This window comes from Trichechus manatus, unplaced genomic scaffold (assembly GCF_000243295.1).
Source record: "Trichechus manatus latirostris isolate Lorelei unplaced genomic scaffold, TriManLat1.0 scaffold00157, whole genome shotgun sequence".
Lineage (NCBI taxonomy): Eukaryota > Metazoa > Chordata > Mammalia > Sirenia > Trichechidae > Trichechus > Trichechus manatus.
In genome coordinates this window covers 3,846,728-3,866,922 of record NW_004444093.1, presented here as the reverse complement: position 1 = coordinate 3,866,922, position 20,195 = coordinate 3,846,728, and the positions used below count along the sequence as shown (strand labels likewise).

Sequence of the window (20,195 nt, the reverse complement as noted above, 5' to 3'; positions counted from 1 at the left end):
TTAAGAGCATATGGCATGCTACGGCAGCTAACCAAAGGGTCGGCAATTAGAACCCACCAGCCGCTCCTTGGAAACACTATGGGGCAGTTCTACTCTGTTCTGTAAGGTTGCTATGAGTCGGAATCAACTCAACAGCAACAAGTTTAGACTTATTATCATCCTGCATACCATTTTCATCACATTACTTCCTATTTAAACACTTGTTATAGTTTCCAGAACCTGGCTCTTGACCCAATGACTGCTTTATCCCAGGTGAATTTTACCTGTTTCTGACCTTATAGCACTCAGTACCAAGCATTAGGTACTGAGTTGCTGCAAATATTATGTCTGTGTTGGAAGGAGATTGGAAAGCTCTTGAGACAAGGATGGTTGCTTGTGGCTCTTGATTTCCCCACTACATGTAGTTGATCTTCTGGAAACACTCTGGAGAGCAGGCACAGTTCTCAGACAGCAGAGTGCTGATGTGAGAAGAAAACGTTTAAAGCCTAAAAAGTAACTTTTTCCAGCTGAGAGAGAAATGGAAACTTTTTCGGCTTTCTTCAGCTTATACCAGGGAACTTAACTTCAGTGTTTTTAATCTATTAAAGGAGTTGGAGTAAATCATCTTAAGTTCCCGATGAGTCCTAAAAGTCTAATTTTTCTTTATTCTCTCCCTTGATCTTTTCCCGAATCAGAACTTTTTTATTTCTTGTAATTCTTTTCTGATGTATTATGCCATTTTCCTCTGTATGAGCTTTTAAAGGAAATTTGGGTTTGCACTTCCGTTGCTTTTTCGGAGAGCAGACAGAATGCCAGGTCACTCTGCATTTCCTACTTGCAGCTGTTTATTTGGAAAAGCAGCACTTCCAGTTCGTTGAAGTTCTAACATACTTCTTGCTCCTCTTCTGCAGACACCATGAGGCTACTGCACACCAGAGCAAGTTTCAGCGTGTGTTTGGGCAAGTTGGGAAAATGGCCAGTGTTAGGATGCTTGGGCTCCCTTTGCATAAGGTAAGTGATTTGAGATTCCATTCTGTTAGATAATCAAAACCAAACTTGTTACCACTGAGTCAATTCTGACTCATAGCGACCCTATAGGACATAGTACAACTGTCCCATAGGGTTTCCAAGGAGAGGCTGGTGGATTCGAACTGCTGACCTTTTTGTTAGCAGCTGTAGCTCTTAACCACTGCGCCACCAGGGCTCCATTCTGTTAGATACCCTCTAGGAATTTCCTTATTTTTTCCATAATAGATTGACTCTGGGACTATTAGACTCCTGACGTAATTGAGGTTGAGTTCCACAGGCCTTGCTAACCACATCAGATTTTCTCTAACAGAAATCACTATTGCAGGAGTGCCTTCTGTGGAGGAAACATATCATTTATAATGATGCTGTGAGAATTGGCAGTCATGAATTTTATGATTTGGTTAGTAACTGTCCATTTTTCACAAATGCTTTTTTCTTTTAGAATGCAGCTTTTCAAATAATTATATTTTTAAATGGGTAGACATGTATTAGATAATGTTCCCTTTTTCTGTGAAGCCATGAAGACTGAGGTTTACTGATCTTTTAAAAGGTAAATGGTGCAAGAACTCAAGGAAATATTCCAAAACCATACACATTTCAAATTTGAACCAATAATTAGGGTTAGCATAGAATTTAAACAGTTATGAGTGAGAGAAATAAATGGTCTTTACTAAAAGTGAATCAGTGTGTATTTGAATTTCAGTGGGCTTCTGAGTCTTCCCTTCTCCCTATTTTATCCTCCCAGAGAGTTTCCTCCTTGGTGGGAGATAAGATAGGAGTTTTGTGCATTTTCTGACTGTTCTTGAACACTGTAAATCAAAACCTGCACTTACTTTATCAGGACATCCCAGAAGTATGAATAATGAAAAGGAAAAAAAAAAGCTGTACTGAGCCTAGAAACAGTCGTTGTACAGTCAGCTGTCGGGAGGAGAGTAAGTTTGCTGTGTTGTGAGAGCCAGTGATAAGAGCTCAGCACTAGATGAGGATGTAGATGTTGAGTTACCTTACAGCTGCTTCCACACTGTGAAAAACACTGGGGAAGCAGACAGCCACTCCCATCCTGTGTCTACACCACACACATAGAGGTACACAGCTCATCACAATGGACCTTGTGAATCTGCCAGTGGTTAACATAAAGTGAATTTTGTTTTCCAAAATGTTTTCTCCCATTAGAGTTGGTGTTTTTCTCTGGAAAAACTTCCAATTCTCTTGTGCTTTCCCTTCAGAAATGCTCATTGCTAACTTTTTTTTTTTTTTAATATCTGATTTTTAGTTTGAAGCCAGGGTGACATAGTGGTTAAGAGCTTGGTTGCTAACCAAAAGGTTGGCAGTAAATCCACCAGCCACTCCTTGGAAACCCTATGGGGCAGTTCTACTCTTTTTTCTTTGAGAATTTTTACTGTACTTACTGAATTTGTGGGATATTACACAATAGAACCATCTCCCCCACAGAAATGGATAGATGGTTTTGGGGAACAAATTTGGTATGTGTGTCCCAATGCACCTTCTTATTGGCAAAGTTGTTGTTATAAATCTAAGGATAATCTTTAGATTAAATGGAAAATTCATTTTCTACTTGTATTTTTAAATATTTCTCCTGAGAGAATTGCATTTGAGTGGCGAATATGTACACCAGACAATTATAATTATACTCAATAATGATTTTAGAGTGAGAATTTGAATTTAAAAACCGTACCATTTGGTCTCCACTACTTCTTAGTTTATTACTTCACCACCAAGAGAAGGAGCACTTAGAAAGGTGATATTTTAGTGCTGGGGTTGACTGTGGCAGCTGAGAAGAAAGCCAGAGCCTGAAACTAAGATTGGCATGGAAACACCATGATCTCTTTTGATTTAAAACTTTGTATTCCCCCTTGATAGACCAAGGGGTAAATTTAAGGCATTTTTTTTTTTTTTCAAGGAAATGAAGCTAGCCAGCTGAATAGCCCAAACTAGACTTTGCAATGGCTCATCTTCCGTTTAGTTCACTTCAACTTTCGTATCCAAAAAAAGTTCTATAAATCCATCTTTGCTCTAAAAAATCATGGAAATCTTTAACTTTCATTTCTGCCATTAGAGAGAAACTTGTATGCATTCTGTAAGGTCACCGCATATTATAACTTGGTTTTCACTTACTTTAAATGGCCAACACTTAATAAATAAATATACATATATATATACACATATATATGTATATATATAACTAGCCATACAAGGATTAGGCCAGAATGACTTGCTTTAAAAAATCATCATGTTTGGATGAGCCTTGCTTTTTGGAAGACCACGCAGCTCTTCCCAGGCTATTATGCTATCTGTGTGGCTCTGCTCATTAAATAATACTTTGCTTTGGAGTGGGTGATATTGATGTAAGCTGACCCCAGTGAAAGCCATTAGAAATAAGGTCAATATTTGGGGTTTTCAACTTTTATAATTGTCAGTTTTCCATGTATTCTGTAAGATAGTCCTGTATTAAACTTCAAGTGTGTGTAACATTATCATTCACAAAAGCTGAAGTTTTTAGTGTGGTTTAAAGGAAAGAACTCGGGTCAGAGATGTGGGGGAAATCAGGGTTTAGTCCTGCCTCCATCCCTAACTTGTAGTGGGACTTGGATATGTCACTCTATCCCTGTGCTTCTCTCTTTTCTTAATTTGAAACATGAGACATTGTATATAAAATTGATTTTCTGTATTGATAATTCTAGATGACCTCAGAAGTGCCTCTAATCCTGTATGGTTCTCCATTATAATGTGATTTTTTATTTTTTTTAATAATACTTCATTGTGTTTTCGGTATAGGTTTAAACAGCAGTTTAGGTTCCCATTCAGTAATGTCTACACAAATTGTTCAGTGACATTGGTTACATTCATCACAATAGGTGAACATTCTCATTATTTTTGTTCTTGTTCCATTTCCATTAATCAGGTTTCCCTGCACCCTTAATTTGTCATCTTTTTTTAAAGTAATTGTTCATGGTTTGGTCTCGTATAGACGATTTTTTTAAAATTGTACTTTAGTTGAAGGTTTACAGAACAAACAAGCTTCTCATTAAAAAGCTATACACATTTTGTTTTATGACATTGGTTAACAACCCCATGACAAGTCAACACTCTCCTTTCTCCACCTTGGCTTCCCTATTTCCATCTTTCCCTTCCCCTCTTGCCTTCTAGTCCTTGTGTGTCCCTTTAGATTTGTTTTGTTTTATGGGCCTGTGTAATCTTTATTAAGGATGATTTTTTAAAGGAGCACAGTTGTCACAGGTGATATTCTTTATTCTGTGAACCCATCTGTTATTTAGGTAAAAGATAACCTCATAGACTAGTTTTGGTTCAAGGTTTAAAGAGTATTTCAGGGCAATATTCTCGGGGAGTTCTCTACTCTCAACTGTTCCATTAAGTCTGGATTTTTTAAGAATTTGAGTTCTGTTTCACATTTCTCTCCCATTCTATCAAGATCCATCTATTATTGGCCTGATCAGAATGGTCAGTAGTGGTAGCCGGTAACCATCTATTTCTTCTGGTCTCAAGGTAGAGGAGTCTGTGGTTCTTGTAGACTATTAGTCCTGTAGACCAGTCTCATCTTTGAGTCACTGATTTCTTTCTTTCTCTTTTGCTACTGATGAATAGAGACCAATAGTTGTATCTGAGTTGGCCACTTACTACCCTTTAAGACTCCAGACACTGCTCACTAAACTAGGATGTAGAACATAAACTTTATGAACTATATAATTCCAACTGACGGAGTTGTCCTGTGAGATTATGGTCCTAAGGCTTCAAATCCAGAAAACAATCCCACGAGGTATATGGTTATGTCTAAGAAATATCTGGGATACCACTAGCAGGCTGTGTGACTCCCTGAGCCACTCTAGGCCCAGAAGCTCCACTAAGCCCTGAGGCAGCCTGCCCCTGCCCACCCATATCCGGGCACTCACTCATGTCAATCCTTGAAATGGCCAGGTTATCTAGGACTTCTCTTTGGACAACTAGGTGTTGCTAGACAACTGGGCCTGGAGCTCTAGCTCATAGGACAGGTTGTATCTACAGGACAGAGCAGCAGCTGTGAGGCTACCAGAAGCCATACCTCATGGTTGCCCACCTAGAGCCTGCCCAGAAGCTGGAGCCCACGTGTCCCAACTGTCCCCAGGCAACGAGGTCCAAGGCTTACAAAAAAATCATGGCAACAGGCTCTGTGGAGCAGCCACCAGTGACAGCCTGCCCTTGTCATGGCCCAATCCCTGCCCAGGCCTCATCTTTCAGTCTCACTGAGACACTCCTTGTCCTGGAACCAGGACCTAAATTGCTCCTGGACCAGTGATGCAATGTTGACAGGCCCAGTGGAGGAGTCTTATCTCCTGCAACACACTAAACTCCTGGGACCAGAGGGAAGGACAAGATGTTGACCAGGATTGCATAGGAGGTACTGGGTGGGTCATGGGGATAGTTTCTGGGTCTTTGTTCCCACAGGGGCACTCCCTCTTCCACTCCCATCTAGACACCCACCTTGCTTTCAGAGTTGGATTCAAAAGGCACTTCCAGGAAGTTGTCCTTAATTCCAACCTCTTACCCCTACCCTTCCATGGGATGTCTTCCCTGTTTCTGTGCATCGGACTCTAAGAGGGAAGAGAATAGAACCAGGGAGTGTTCTGTCCAGGAAGGCTCTGATTTCTACCCCATCCTGCAGTGTATGCTAAGGCTGCTAACCTTTCTCCTTTTCTGGAAATATGTCTATCTCCTGGCAAGGTAAACAGACAATATCCATCAGAATGGGTCCCCTAGGCCACCACTACCTAGCCCAGCCACACTTCTCTAATGACAGATGAGGAGATTGAGGTCTTGGGCAGGAAGGCACTACTCAGACACTCAGGGACTGCCTGACCTTGGTGGGGCCAAATTCACTTGTCCCCATCCCCCAAACCATCCCCTGAGGGAGACACTGTGTCCAACTCAGCCAAAATTTTATGTAGTTTGCAGCCAGGCAACTCTTCTGCTTCATCAGCTTGGGGCACTGTGACAGGTGGCTTATGCTCAGCCTCTATTTACTTGAAGGTACGATGGGGAGCCACCTCCAGCTCACAAGGAATGCAGTGAGGAGCTCATGAGATGAGTGTCTTGCCCTGACCCTACCACAGGCTGGCTCATCCAAATAATCCTCCAGATCAGTGTCAAGCTTCATGAGGTCAGTGAGGAACACTCACAGGTAAGGAATGGTACTCTGTAACACTGAGGTGGTTGTGATGATGACACATACCCACCATTGCCCACAAAAGGCCCCTCTCCTGAAACTCCTCAACCTTAGACCACTAGCCCCACAGGGGAGGCCCACACTTAGAGCATCCTGGGACCCTTAGCCACCACCTTCTGTGATCCCCTCCTTGTGTCCATGGACCCAAACTCTCTATTCACCTTGCAGGGTCAGCGTGGGGCAAATCCAAAGGCTATGTGGTTCCTGGTCTCTCAGTGCTCCAACTCTACCCTGAGCCTGGCTCTTCCAAGCCCTTGCCCTGGCAGCTTCAACTAGCCCCCGAGATACTAGCAGGTTCAGGCATAGCTGTTATAGGACCCACAGGATAACGTGTCCAGTGTAGACATTTCAAACACTGAGGACCCAGGAGGGAAGGGCCTTAGGAGGAAGGGGTCGTCCTCTCCTGACTTGGAGCCAGCCCCTCCCAGCCTCTTCCCTTGCCTTGACTCACTCAGTGTCTCCTTCTGTTGCTGCCCCTTCTGGGCTTTCATGGGGTTCATCTCCAAGCTGGTAAACTTGGAGGTCCCCACGACTACTACGGCCTCCTCCAGACTGAGCCCAGTACAACTAGATGGTGCCCGGCTACCACCACGACTGCTCTGACAGGGATCACAATAGAGGGTCCAGGACAGAGCTGGAGAAAAATGTAGACCAAAATTCTAACTCACACAGAAAAAAAACAAAAACAAAACCAGACTTACTGGCCTGACAGAGACTGGAGAAATCCCGAGTATGGCCCCCAAGCACACTTTTAGCTCAGTAATGAAGTCACTCCCGATGTTCACCCTTCAGCCATAGATTAGACAATCCCATAAAACAAAATGAGAGTAATGGGGCACAAATCCCAGGGACAACGACTAGGACGCAGGAGGGGACAGGAAAGCTGGTAATAGGGAACCCAAGGTGGAGAAGGGACAGTGTTGACATGTTGTGGTGTTGTTAACCAATGTCATAAAACAATGTATGTACTGTTTAATGAGAAACTATTTGTTCTATAAACCTTCATCTCCAGTACAATTTTAAAAAAATTAAATTGAATTAAAAAAAAAAAAAAAAAAACTTCGAGATCCCCTACTGCCCGGGTTGAGGATGAGGTCAATGAGGGCATCCTCTCCTCACCCCTTTACCACTACTGCACCAAGATTTGGGACTTGGAAAACAGGCCCGAGTCAGCTGATATAGACATTACTGCCACCTCTAGCATCCTCTGATTTTAGATGCAAATCCCAGGTCCAACACTCACTGGGGTGTGACATTGAGTAAGCAGCCTGGCCTCACTGGGCCTGTTTCCTCATCTGGAAAGTGCACACCTACCCCACAGAACCTCCTAAGAACTCAGTGCTATATGTCTATTATTGTTGTTCTCACCTCACCCTTTCTGCTGCAGAGCCCTGCTCAAACCTTGAGTACATACCTTTTCTCCCTGATCCTCATCATGGCTCAGAGAGGTTGGCATTACAGGATTCTCATCCCTCCATTGTTCAGATGAGGAAAGAGAAGTTTAAGAGGGGCAGCTATGTGTCAGGGCCTCACAGGGAGTCAGAGACACACCAGCTCCTCTCTCCCAGCAGGAAGCCCTGGGTTAGCCTTCACCCCGCGACCCCCTCAACCTAGATCAGATGACTATCATCCTGCAGTCTTGGTGTGAAACTAGGTCCCCAGCTGAGCTGAGCACTGGAGAGAGAGGGATAGGGTATCTAGAAGGCCTGGTGGAGAGGCTCCTGCCTTCTCTAGCTGCACTGACATCTCTGCCCCCAGGGCAATGTCAAAGGCTCCACCTCCTATCTCCATCCACTCAGAAATAGATTTCCCAAGGTGTCATCTCTAACTTAACAGGTAGGTGTGGCCAGTAGCAATGGGAGGTGACACTTTGCTTCCACTTTCACATGGAAGCTTCTCAGGTACAGTTTGAACTCATTAGTTCCCAGGCACTTCCATAAGCCATCTGGACATATGTCATTGCTAAGGAGACCCCGTGATGAGAATTGTGAGGCTGTGATTGATGTGCTTGTCTGCTGTAGAAGCAAGGTGGGGAGTCACAGACAGCATCACATCTACCTGCTGGGTCAAGCCATTTGGACCCAAGGCTGGGCAGCCCTTGGTTACATGGCACACAGGACTCCCCTACAGTACCCATCCCTCATACAGCAGGATGCCCTACTCTTGGGCATGCAATGCATACAAAAGTAGCAGCGTGGCTGGCTTGTTGAAGACAGGCTGTGATGTGAATGGGAAGGAATGACCGGCCCCCTACCCCCCATCTCCCCATCTACCCTACAGCCTGGAGGAGCCGAGACCAAGCAGGACTGGCCAGCTTGGAAGCCAGATACCTGCTCATTCTCTCAGCTCATCAACCCCTCCTGCAAGTGCCCAGCTAACACAACTTCAGCCAGGGGCCTCCTGCTCCTAACACTGCACCACACCTGCCCATGGTCAAAACAGATCCCTCTTCCTTTAATGCAGTCAAGACATGACAGGAATTTTTCAAAAAACATTCAGTGAGAAATGAACAAAACCACACCCATCCTGCCTGGCCCATTCCCTGACCTCTAGTATACCATGATGAGCTAGTTCCTGCTCAGTGAGTCCCCGTTACACAGTTCATGAAATGTTTGCATGCTGTGCCTGTGGGGAGGGGAAAATAAGGAAGAAAGTTGAGGATGGTGGGGAGGGATGTGAGTGAAAATCCATTTTATTTGAGAGCGCAAAGGATGCAGACTGCCTGGATGAGTGGTTTTCAAACTTGGTTAGTCTGAGCCCTCAGGGGCTCCCTAAGACTGGGGAGATGAGGTCTTAGGTACGTACAACCAGGACTCTGCATCCCATTTCTAAAGAGCAGTTAGATTTTTCCTGTTTTGATTTCAATAGGACAAAGAAGTGTGTGGCTGTGAAGTGAACACTGGAAAATCTACAATTTGGCTCAACCTTGTGTCTAACAGACCAGGAAACCGAGTCCTGAGGCAGAGATGCTGGCCTGAGGACACATGGAGACCCTATCCAGCGGTCTAGTTCCTGCTGTTAGGACTGCTGTCTCCCAGCAGGTGCCAGGATCACTGAGGGGGAAATCTAAAGCCCTGTGAGAAGTTCCAGGTTCACCCTGGTGCTCCTACTGGAGAGGCCTGCCCACATGGACACTTCTTCCCATGTCTGTTTCAGTCACTGGATTGAGATGCTCTGCAGAGCAAATAGGATGATATGCAGTAAGGAGAAGCTCCTGAGGTTCAGGAACTCCTGGGGAAGGGAAAAGTGTGAGCTGTGAGGTGGGCGTGGGGGGGCTGGACCTTTACTTGCTGCAGTCTCCATCTATCTCAGCTGACATCTCCCCTACTGAATGAGACAGATGTCCACGGATGCCCTGTAGGGCACACCTTTTTTGAAGGTGTAACTCTCACAAGCAGGAAAATTTCAGCTTACCCTGAAGAAGTAATCTAGGTAGAAATGAATGTCCCACCACCGGGACATGCATGTCAATGTCAATGTGCCACTGCACAGGATGGGACTAGGGTCTGTGTAAAGGCTTCGAACACAGATCACAATCCTGAGAGATAACCAGAGAGACGAGAGAGTTCCCAGGACTGGGAAGAGTAGGTCTCCTGGGCCTCTCCCAAAGCCTAACATGGCCACTCAATCCACTGCTCCACCACCCCTACCCAGTCCAGAGCCTTCATGCTCCAGTCCCCCAGGAAGGTGGTGATGACAGAGTAGACCACACTGTTGAACTCAGTAACATTGCCCTTCTTGTTCTGCTGGGACCAGATGGAGTCCAGGCTGTCATTCTGTGTGACAGGGATGGTTAGTGTCCTATCTCTACTGTCCTGATGTGAACACTGATGCCTTGAGGATTAAGAAATGTGCCCGTGTTACATGGTTCTAAGTGATGGAGTTGGATTTAGACCCAGGTCATTGGACTCCGGATCAGGGAATGGCAAGTCTAGGACAGCACATGACTAAAGGAAAGTCTGCCCCAGACTCCGCCTGCTGCACCTGGCTTCTCTCTGCATCCAACAGTGTTAACTGCTCTGCCACTGCTTGGGAAGAAATGCCAAGAGGTTCAGCTTCTCTTCACTCAGCCCATTCTCTGTGGTCACAAATGAAGGACAGGAAGGTCGTGGTGTAGTAGCTGGCACTGGCTCTAGCTCTGGGGCTAGTGCTGGATCTGGCTCTAGCTTGGTAGCTGGTGTTAGAGCTGGTGCTGGAGTGGGTGCTTCCTCTGCAGCTGGTGTTGCAGCTGTCTCTGGAGTGGTCTGTAACCTGACACTGGTGCTGCCACTAGAGCTGGCTCTAGCTTAGGTGGTGCTGATAGAGATGGTACTTGAGTTAGTGTTGGCTCTGATGTTATTGTTGGAGTTAACTCTGGAGCTGACTCTAGCTCTAAACTTGTTGCTACAAGTGGTTATGGTGCTGGCATTAGTTCTGGAGATGGCACTGGTGTTTATAGCTCTGGTAAATCTGGCACTGCATCTGGCTCTAGCTCTGAAGATGTCAGTAGAACTAGCACTGGAGCTAGCAGTGGAGCTGGGCCAGGAACTGCCTTTAGCTTTAGATGTGGCACTAGAGCTGGTGCTTGAGCTGAGTGTATCTCAAGAAATAGTTCTGGAGCTGGAAAGAGAAAAAGTTTCACCAACATATCTGGCTTTGCATATGCTTTTCCAAGTGCAGAAAAAATGCCACTACCTTTGTGAGCAGCCCCAGCTCAAGAACCCCTCTTCAAGGAAGCCTTCCTAAACTGCTGTCCACAAGGTGAAAGTTCTGAGGCTAGTCTTTGCTCCTGGCCCAACTGTAACCTACAAGGGTTTCTCCCTGTGTACCCAGCCATTCTTCCTCCTCACATTCTCATCTACACCTACCTTCAAGCCTTCTCACCCTCTCCCTCTGCCTGCTGCACTGGGCAAGCAGAAGACAGACACGGTGCTCCAGGTCTGAGCTAGGCATGTTTAGCTGAGCGTAGTCCATGAGCAGCTTGAGGCTGGAAAAGTCTGCCGCCTGACGTAAGTCCTCAGTGTACTTGTCCATCCAGAAGCCCAGAATGGAGAGGATGGCACTGGGGAAAGCTCAGTGGACAAAAGAGTCAGAGGCCTGGCCTTTCCTTCCATGTTGCCTTCCGACAGCACCCATGTGGGAAGTGGGATCCCGTACCTGCCTCTACTTGTCCAAATGCCAGCACCACCCCATTGCTGTCCTGGCAGTGGCAGGCCTGTTTCTCTAGCAAGGTGCTGGCAAAGAGCCTCCATCATAGGGAGCTCTGGATCCATGGTCTCCCCTTCTTCAGGGAAGCCTGACATATTCTGTGGATGACTCCACTTGCCCCCTCCCCTCTAGATGGTAAGCTCCAGGAGGGAGAGGGGGTTGATGTTCTGTTAATTTCCTTGTGCTGGTGCACAATACGTTCTCCATAAATTTCTAAACAAGGAATCTCTCCTACTGCCCCTGCCTTCTCAGGACACTCTTGGCAGCTCGGTTTGTGGCTTGTGAGACTATGTGATGCCTTATTCTCTGTGTGTTATGCTATGGGAGCACAGTGGTCCCATCTCGCACTGACACTGTACTCCCAAAGGCCACAGGCACAGCCTGCCTCAGGCCCATGTGCAGCTGGGCACACAGCCCTGAGGTCTGAGTCAGATTTGGGAGCAGGTTGCTCACTGCACCTCCTATTCTGGGCCCCCAGGTGGTAGTGTGGTGGTGGGGGTGGGAAGCTGACCTGGGATGGGGTGATGGTGGGGATGGGTTTTCTCAGGAGTTTGCACTGAGCCCCCATACTACCCAGAGTGCCCACCCTCATCTCTCTGAATTCTTTCCTCCTGCAGGGCATGTCCCCAGACCTCAGCCCTCTAGTGGGTATCATAAGATGTTAGGACCTTGGGCTCTGCCAAGCTCCTCGCCAATCTCAGCTGCTCCCTCCCTTCTCATGGTCTATGGAAACAGGAGACCCACTTTCTCGACCCAAAGGCCACACACTGTTTTAGCTGGTCCTGGAGCATGCCGTTGCCATCAGAATCAGGAAGGATGTATCAGTACCTAGAGGAGGCTGTCAAGGTGTCACAGCTAATATCCTGTGCACACAACCTGCTTATGAAGTCTGTTACTGTCTGATCCCCAGCTAGATTGAAAGCCCTGAAGGGCAGGGATCTGTGTCTGCTTTATTCATGGAATAATGCTAAGAGCCTAGAAAATTCCTGCCCATGGTACTGCTTAATGTACATTAAAGGAATGAATAAGCTGCTGTTAGCACCTTTCCATGTATCTGAGTGTGTCGGCCACCTTTCTGCTAGCTCTCAGAAATCTCTGCTCTGGTGGCAGGGTCCCCAGTCTGGGATTTGAAATCTCCTTTATAAATGGGAAAAAAGTGTTTGGCAAAGCCATGGGGTCAGTGAGGGGTGAGGTGGTGATCTTCCTCCTGGAGGAGAGGAACATAATAAATATGAACAACCACAGCCCCTGCAATAGTCGCTTCTACAGAGTGAGGCACTGAGTAAGCAATCACCATGGCCTATCCCATTGAGTTCTGACTTAACCACTTTTCAGAGGAACAAATGAAGATTCAGACAGGTGAAATGACATTCCCAAGACACACAGCTGGTAGGTGGCAGAGTCGCTACTGTGCTGTGGAAGGGGCAGGCACTTACTGTTTGAATAGTAGGTCAAAGACCTGTTCTGTGGTGCCAAAAGATTGGTAGGTGCACAGGACGGTGGAGACATAGGAGACGTTGTTCTTCAGAAGGCAAGCACCAGGAGTCCACTGTGTCTCAGTAGTGAATTCTTTGTATGTCCTCACTGAAGTACTCTTTTCCATGTTCAGAGATGATCATTTTCATACAGGAGGTGGGACAGAGGAGGAACAATCAGGAGAGTCGGGTGTTTGAGCACACACAGGTTCTCCCAAGCCTTCAATGACTTTTGAGAAGAAGTGGGTCCTGACTTCCTTGTGGGGAAATATGTTCTTGACTTTAAAAGTAGAATTTGTGATGGGAGAATAATTAAAAATATTACTATGTTCCAGTCATTTCATTAGTTGGGTAGTAATAGTACCTCCCTGTATTAAGAGCCTGTATTAAAAGCATTATCCCATAAATCCTCACCAAACATCCTCATTTTGTAGATGAGAAAACAGAGGCTAAGCAATGTCAAGTGGCTGCTAACAGTCATTCACATCAGGACCCAGAACTAACCACAGGTCGAGCTGTGTGATAATCCCTCTATTCTACCCGAGTCTTGATCTGTTCCTAACATGGAAGAGAGGGTGAAAATTCATTTCTCCACAGATTGGAGACAGTGTACAGAGCAGACAAAGAAAATTCCTGCAAGGTATGGAATCACCTGATAGAAAGCAATTTGGTCTTTGTTCTCAGTTCTTCAGCCATACCAGACCTGAGGCTAATGAGTGGGGCTGACCAGATCAAGAGGAACCATGTGGTGGCCCAATATTCTCTGGCCTCAGGAGCCATGATGTAATCTGTCATGGCCATGTGGGAAGGCTGATAAGAACTCTGAGATCAATTGCTCTCAGGAGGGTGTACATCCCTTAGGACATGAAAGCTCCAGGTCAGGAACCCTCCAAGACCTTGCCGTATGTGTCTCTTCATGTGTAACCTTTTTGCTGTAAGAAATTTATAGTTTTAAGTATGCTATACTCTTTGTGAAATTCTTTGAGTTTTTCCAGCAAATTATTGAACCCAAGGAAGGTGTCCTCTTAAATTAAAGGGTTAATTCAGCTCCAGGTGGGTCAGGGAAGTGACGCATGGGCAGCTAATCTGAAAAATGGTACCCTTTTAACTTGCGAGCTCTACCTAGCTCCGGGTGCCTAGGGTCAGAGAGAGAGTGCCATGTGGGCAGCTGGTGACAAGGATAGAGAAATAGGAAAGTGAGGACTGGACCTATCTCCATATTTTGGGGATTGAGTTTATGCTGATCTCACCACACAATTGACTGCAAAGGTAGGATTTGCCCCTTGTTCTTTTATGCCTTTGAGTTGACTCTGACTCATGATGACCTATGTGTTACAGAGTATTACTGCTCCATGGGGTATTGTTGGCTATAATCTTTGTAGAAGCAGATAGCAGGCCTTCTGTGACGCCACTGGGTGAGTTTGAACCACCAATCTCTTGGTCACCAGCCAAGCACTATCCAGGGACAATGGTTAATGAAGATGGGATTCACTGCAATTACTGTGGTTCAAAGAGACATGGGGTTTTTGAAGCAAAAGATGAACAGATGGGGGCCAAGAAACTTTTGCAGAATTCAGTTGCACTTTGATATGTGATTAAGGCAAAAGTTTTCAGTGGAGCTTAGAAGTGGTGGCTCTAATGCCCGAGGAGTTGACTCACTGAATGCACAAGGAAATAGAAAATAACAAGGATAAAGCAAAATATATGATACCTTAGTTGTTATTTGGAGCCCTGGTGGTGCAGTGGTTAAGAGGCATGGTGAGCTATGGCTGCTAACCAAAAGGTCAGCAGTTTGAAACCACCAGCCACTCCTTGGAAACCCTATGGGGCAGTTTCACTCTATCCTATAAGGTCGCTATGATTCAGAATCGACTCAGTGGCAACGGGGCTTCTTTTTTTTTTTATTGTTATTGGTAATATCTAAAATGAAAGTAATAGATGAGTTAAGTTTAGACTCTGGTAAACCTGAGGTACTGCTAACAGCCTCAGAGCCATTTCTAAAGGAAACCTGCTGAGACTATAGATAGTGAGAGCTAGACCTGTTCCAAGAAAACAGTGAGAGAAGACAGAGGGGAGAGTCAAGGGACTCATCTTGGAGAGTGGAAATCTTTAGAAGGCTAGTAAGAGAAGATTACTGTGAAAAGTCCCACCTAGAATTGTTTGGGGCAAAGGCCCCAAAGGTTAATCAAGATGATTTACAAAGGGCCACAATCTTCCTGGTTTGACCCTCATACAAGGATCCAAGGCCATATGCATATAAATGAGTAAAACTGTGTGAGTAGGGGGGGAGTACCTTGGATGAAAAATGTAATATTTAAACAGGCTTTATGTAAAGTGGTTGTGTTTCCTTTATCTGAATGTATTATGGATATTGTGTTTAAATGGGGAACATTTTGTGAAGCAAAAGGAATGTAGGCCCGCCCTTCAGTTAATACTAATTGGGTATGCTAAGTGGGAACTAGTAAGATTGCCCACACAGGTTGTTATAAAAGACTGGGACTTACGCCAAAACCCTGTGAGCACCACCCAGCCATGATTGCTGTGATTTTGGACCAGGAGATTTTCCTTTGAGAGACAATTACCAGCAAATGGAAAGACTCTGAGTAAAGAAGGCAAAAACAATTCAGCTTGATGAACTGAATTGCATGCGGTTTGCCCCCATGTTTGAGTTTTTACTGCCTCATGGGCAGTGGCCAACAGCTGGGCTATAGGGACAGGTAAAAGGGCAATGCAAACCTGACCCAGTAAAGAGATTCCTGTGTGGGGCACAGCCCTATGGAAATCTGAAGGGTGCATCTAAGTAGGACCCATTAATGTCCCTGCCCACCAGAAGAACCTCTTTCCAGCACAGGACATTAATTGGAGCCAGAGAGTATGATGGCTTGAGATGACCAACTAGGTCCTCCATGAGAAGAATGGAAATGGGGGAGATGCAGCCATGCAGAGATGGGCTGAACCTAGACATATTCCTCTTGTACCTTATGAAGCACAAAATGCCAAAATGAACTGTCCTGTCTGCCAAGAGAGAGTCTGGAGATGGTTATGGGGCACATTCCCCGTTAGTGGAAGGCCCTGCACATAGCTGGCAAGTCAGACTGATGCTAGTAGCCCTGGAAGACTACATTTACCTGGACTGGGCTTTGCTTAACCAGTGGTAGATTCAGATGATCTGAATGCTATAAAAGAACTGGAACAGAAGACTCTGTATCAATTTGGGACTGCTAAGTTGTATTTCTTCAGACCTCAGAACATGCTTTTATCCAGAGTAACAATGGGCAACTGAAATATTGGTTATCTAAAACCAGTAAAAAACAAACCAAACCCATTGGCATCAAGTCATTCTGACTCGTAGTGACATTTATTATAACCTAGCATTAAATTACACACACACGCACAGAGTTGTTGTTTCCTTATTTGCTGTCTGTCTCCCAGAGCAGCAGGAAAACTCATGAAGACACTCTGTTTCCAGTGCCTACAGCTGTGCCTGGCATATAGTAGGAGCTTGATAGATACTTGTTTGATTCTTTTTTATTGAATTATAAGTGTTCTTCAAGTGTTAAGAATATTAATCTTTTCTCATATGTCCAGTTTATCATTTGGCTTATATTTCTTTACCTGCTTGTTTTTGACTGCCACATATTTTAAGTTCAAGAGAGTATTTTATTCAAGAAGTTTCTATTTCACATAAAGATCATATAAATATTTGCTTATACTTTTATGGTTTCCATTTTTACATTTAACTTTTCAGTCCAGATGGAGTTTGTTAGCTTTTGGCGTCAGGCATGGAGATTCCCCCACCCACAAATGTAACAATTTTTCATTCAACCTTTATTGCATAATGCTTCTTATCTATCTATGTATCCATCCATCCAAGCTGGGTGCCATTTGTGAGCACCCACTACCACTATCTTCTTATTAATTAAAATACCACTACAAAACCAGTTTCTGTCGAGTCAACTTCAAGTCATGGCGAACTTACATGTGTCAAGAGTAGAACTGTGATCCATGGATGGTTTCAATTGCTGATTTTTCTGAAGTAGATTGCCAGGCCTTTCTTCTGAGGTGCCTTGGGTAGACTCGAACCTCCAAACTTTTGGTTAACAGCCAAGCACTGTAACTATTTGCACCACCCAGGGGCTGCTACTTTCTCATTTATTCTTCTAAATAAACTCTATAATCAAATTACTCACCATGACAAAAATATTCTTAAAAATTTTGTTGGAATTACTTTAACTTCATATATTTAGTCAGAAATTCTTATGATCTATTCCACATTGAGCCTACTCATCTAATCCTCTTTCAAGATTTTCAGTAAAGTTTTGTAGTTTTTTTTCTATATGTCTTCATTTTTTCTTAAGACTTTATTTCTTGTTGTGCTAGATTAAAAGTATCTGCAAATTTTTTCTCACTCCTTCCATCCTCACTCTTCCCTTTACTCTAGTCCTGTGACTCACTTGACCAACAGAATGCAGTGGAAGTCATGTTTTTGGACTTTGGAATTTAGGTCTGCACATGTGGAATCACTTTACTAAAAAAGTTAATTTGGCCTTTTGATCCTGATTCCTAAACTCCATCAAGTAGTTGGCCTTTACTGGGATTGTCTGGTGGGCCCCACCCAGTCTGACCTTTACCAGGATTGGCTGGGGAGGCCACACCCACTAGTTGACCTAGAGATGGATTGGCTGGCAGACCCACCCAGTGACTGATAAAAACCCTAGAACATGGAGACTAAGATGGGGCTTCCTGATCAATGACAGCCAGGAGCGGAGCATGTCATGGGGACCTGTGGTATGAACCTCCCAGAATGAGTTAAACCTGTGATGGTGACAGAGCAGTGGCTGCCATGGTCCCAGAAAAAGCAAAGACAAGAAGCAGACCCAGGCAGTCACAGCAGAGTATAAAGACTCAACTCCCACTGAGAGCTGAAAGGAGTGACAATAGTAGAGTGTGCCAAGTGACCTCATTGAGTTTCCTGTTTGAAAGTGGGTGAGAAAGGACATCAGTTTTTGGGAAGGGTAAGCGGGTCCCCTTCAGAGGTAGAGGCCACATGCTTCTACTCCTCCCAAACCTCACCCTTTACAGAATTTCATTTCTGTTTATATCCTTCTCTGTGATTAAAGTTGTTATTGCAGTTATTGTTTCCATGAGTTCTCTGTGATCATTCCAATGAATTATCAAAAGAGTGCAGTGGGCGAATGGCAGGTGTCAGAAATGATGGAGAATCTAGAGAAGGGGGGTATATTTACCCTCTGCCTCATAGGAACCTGCACCAGCCTCGTGTGATTCTTATGGTCAGTGTTGTCATTTCAGTTAATGTTCAAGAAAGTTTTCCCCTATCGGCAAGGTCATAAGAAGACTTGCAGATGTGTCTCTTGGAATATTCACTTTTTGGTTCTCCCTCTTGGAACCCAGTCACTGTGTTATGATGAGCCAAAGCCTCATGGAGAGGCTTTGCATAGGCACTCTGGTCAACAGCCTCAAATGAACTGCCAGGTATGTGAATGCACCATCTTAGATGTTCCAGTCCAGTTGAGCCAGCTGACACCATGTGGAGCGAGGAACTGCCCAGTCAACCTGTATATCTGAAAGAAATATAAATTGTTGTCCTGATCCCCTGAGTTTGGGGTGCTTTGTTATTCAGTAAGAGGTTACTGAAATGTTTGCTATTTTATATTTTTGGTGCTATTGTAAATAGGAACTTTTTCTATAATATTTTCCAACTGGCATTGCTAGAATGTAGGAAAGTTGTTTTCTATATTTGTTTACTGACTGGAAAACTCAATGAGTTATTTAACTATATTTAATCATTCTAAGGTTATCCTTTTGGTTTTTCTAGTTAGATAATCCCTTATCTGAAAATTATGATTTTTTCCTTTCTTTCCAGTATTATATCTTGTTATATTCTGAATTTCTTGGTGGGAACTTAAAATTTCCAAATAATGACAAATAGTAATGATTGTATCCAGAATCTTTGTCTTATTCATGGTATTCATGGAAATTCCTCTAGTGTTTAACATAGATATTCTTTTTCATGTTTAGGAAGTATCTTTCAATGCCTGATTTACTAGGAGTTTGTCTTTTAAAATCAGAAATAGATGTTCAATTTTATGAAGCTGTTTTCTAAAATGTATTGAGATGATTTAGAAATCAAAATAGAGAAACCAGGAAACTAAATAGTGTACTATTTTGGTTATCTGTTGCAGTGTAACCATCCACCCCCAAAACTTAGTGCCTGGAAACAGCAACATTTTTTTTCTCCTGTGATTCTATGGATCAGAAATGTGAAGGAGGAACAGTTTGTCTCTGCTCCACATGGCATCAGTTAAGACCACTCATGTAGCTGCTGGATAGGGTTGAAAGGTCCAAGATGGGCTCATTTACATACTAGAGACTTGGTACTGGCTATAGGCTGGGACCCTGGGTTCTACTCCATGTAGATCTCTCTCCATTGATCTCTTTTTTTTTAATAATGCTGAAATATTTATTAAAGGTTATAAAATAATTAAAAGAACAGGATACAAAATGTAGGATCAAAGAGTTTCAAAAAAATCTAACACATAGGGAAAAATAGCTAGAAAATTGCATCAGCACGTTAGCAGTTTATTCATTCATCCAGAGTCATAATCCCAACACAATCAATTACTCTTTTCACCATCTAACATGTACTCAACACATACTTGGGCCAGCTACTAGGGGGTGACTTTTCATTTCTTTGACTTTCTTTTTTTAAAATTTTTTTTTTAATTGTTGTAGTTTAAATGAAGTTTGCATTTAAAGTTAGTCTCCCATACAAAATTTTATACATACATTGTTATGTGACCCTAATTGCTCACCCCATTCTGCGACAGCACACTCCTCCTTTCCACCCCTGATTCCCCATGTCCATTCAAACAGCTCCTAACCCTCTGCCTTCCCAACTCACCTCTGGACAGAAGCTGCCCCTTTGGTCTCTTGTATCTACTTGACTAAGAGGCACACTCCTCACCAGTATCACTTTATGTCCCACAGTCCAGTCCAATCCCTGTCTGAAGAATTGGCCTTGAAAATTTTTTAGTTCTGGGTTGAAAGAGAATCCAGGGGCCATGCTTTCTGGGGTACATCCAGTCTCAGTCAGACCATTAAGTCTGGTCTTCTTACTACAATTTGAGTTCTGCAACCTACCTTTCTCCTGCTCCATCCAGGACTCTCTGTTGTGTTCCCTGTCAGGGCTGTCATTGGTGGTAGCCTGGCACCATCTAGTTCTTCTGGTCTTAGGCTGATGAAGTCTCTGGTTTATGTGGCCCTTT

The 20,195-nt window shown here is 44.2% G+C and overlaps 1 protein-coding gene across 1 annotated transcript in view; it reads right to left on the bottom strand.

The window, feature by feature from the left end:
* Positions 1–12,002, bottom strand: part of LOC101348205 (ral guanine nucleotide dissociation stimulator-like) — a 42,832-nt gene extending 30,830 nt beyond the window's left edge. Inside the window, 3 exon segments of the mRNA XM_012558320.1 lie at positions 9,898–10,023; positions 11,111–11,288; positions 11,893–12,002. Coding sequence (XP_012413774.1) covers positions 9,898–10,023; positions 11,111–11,288; positions 11,893–12,002 — 414 coding nt within the window.
* Between the last annotated feature and the right edge of the window lie 8,193 nt (positions 12,003–20,195).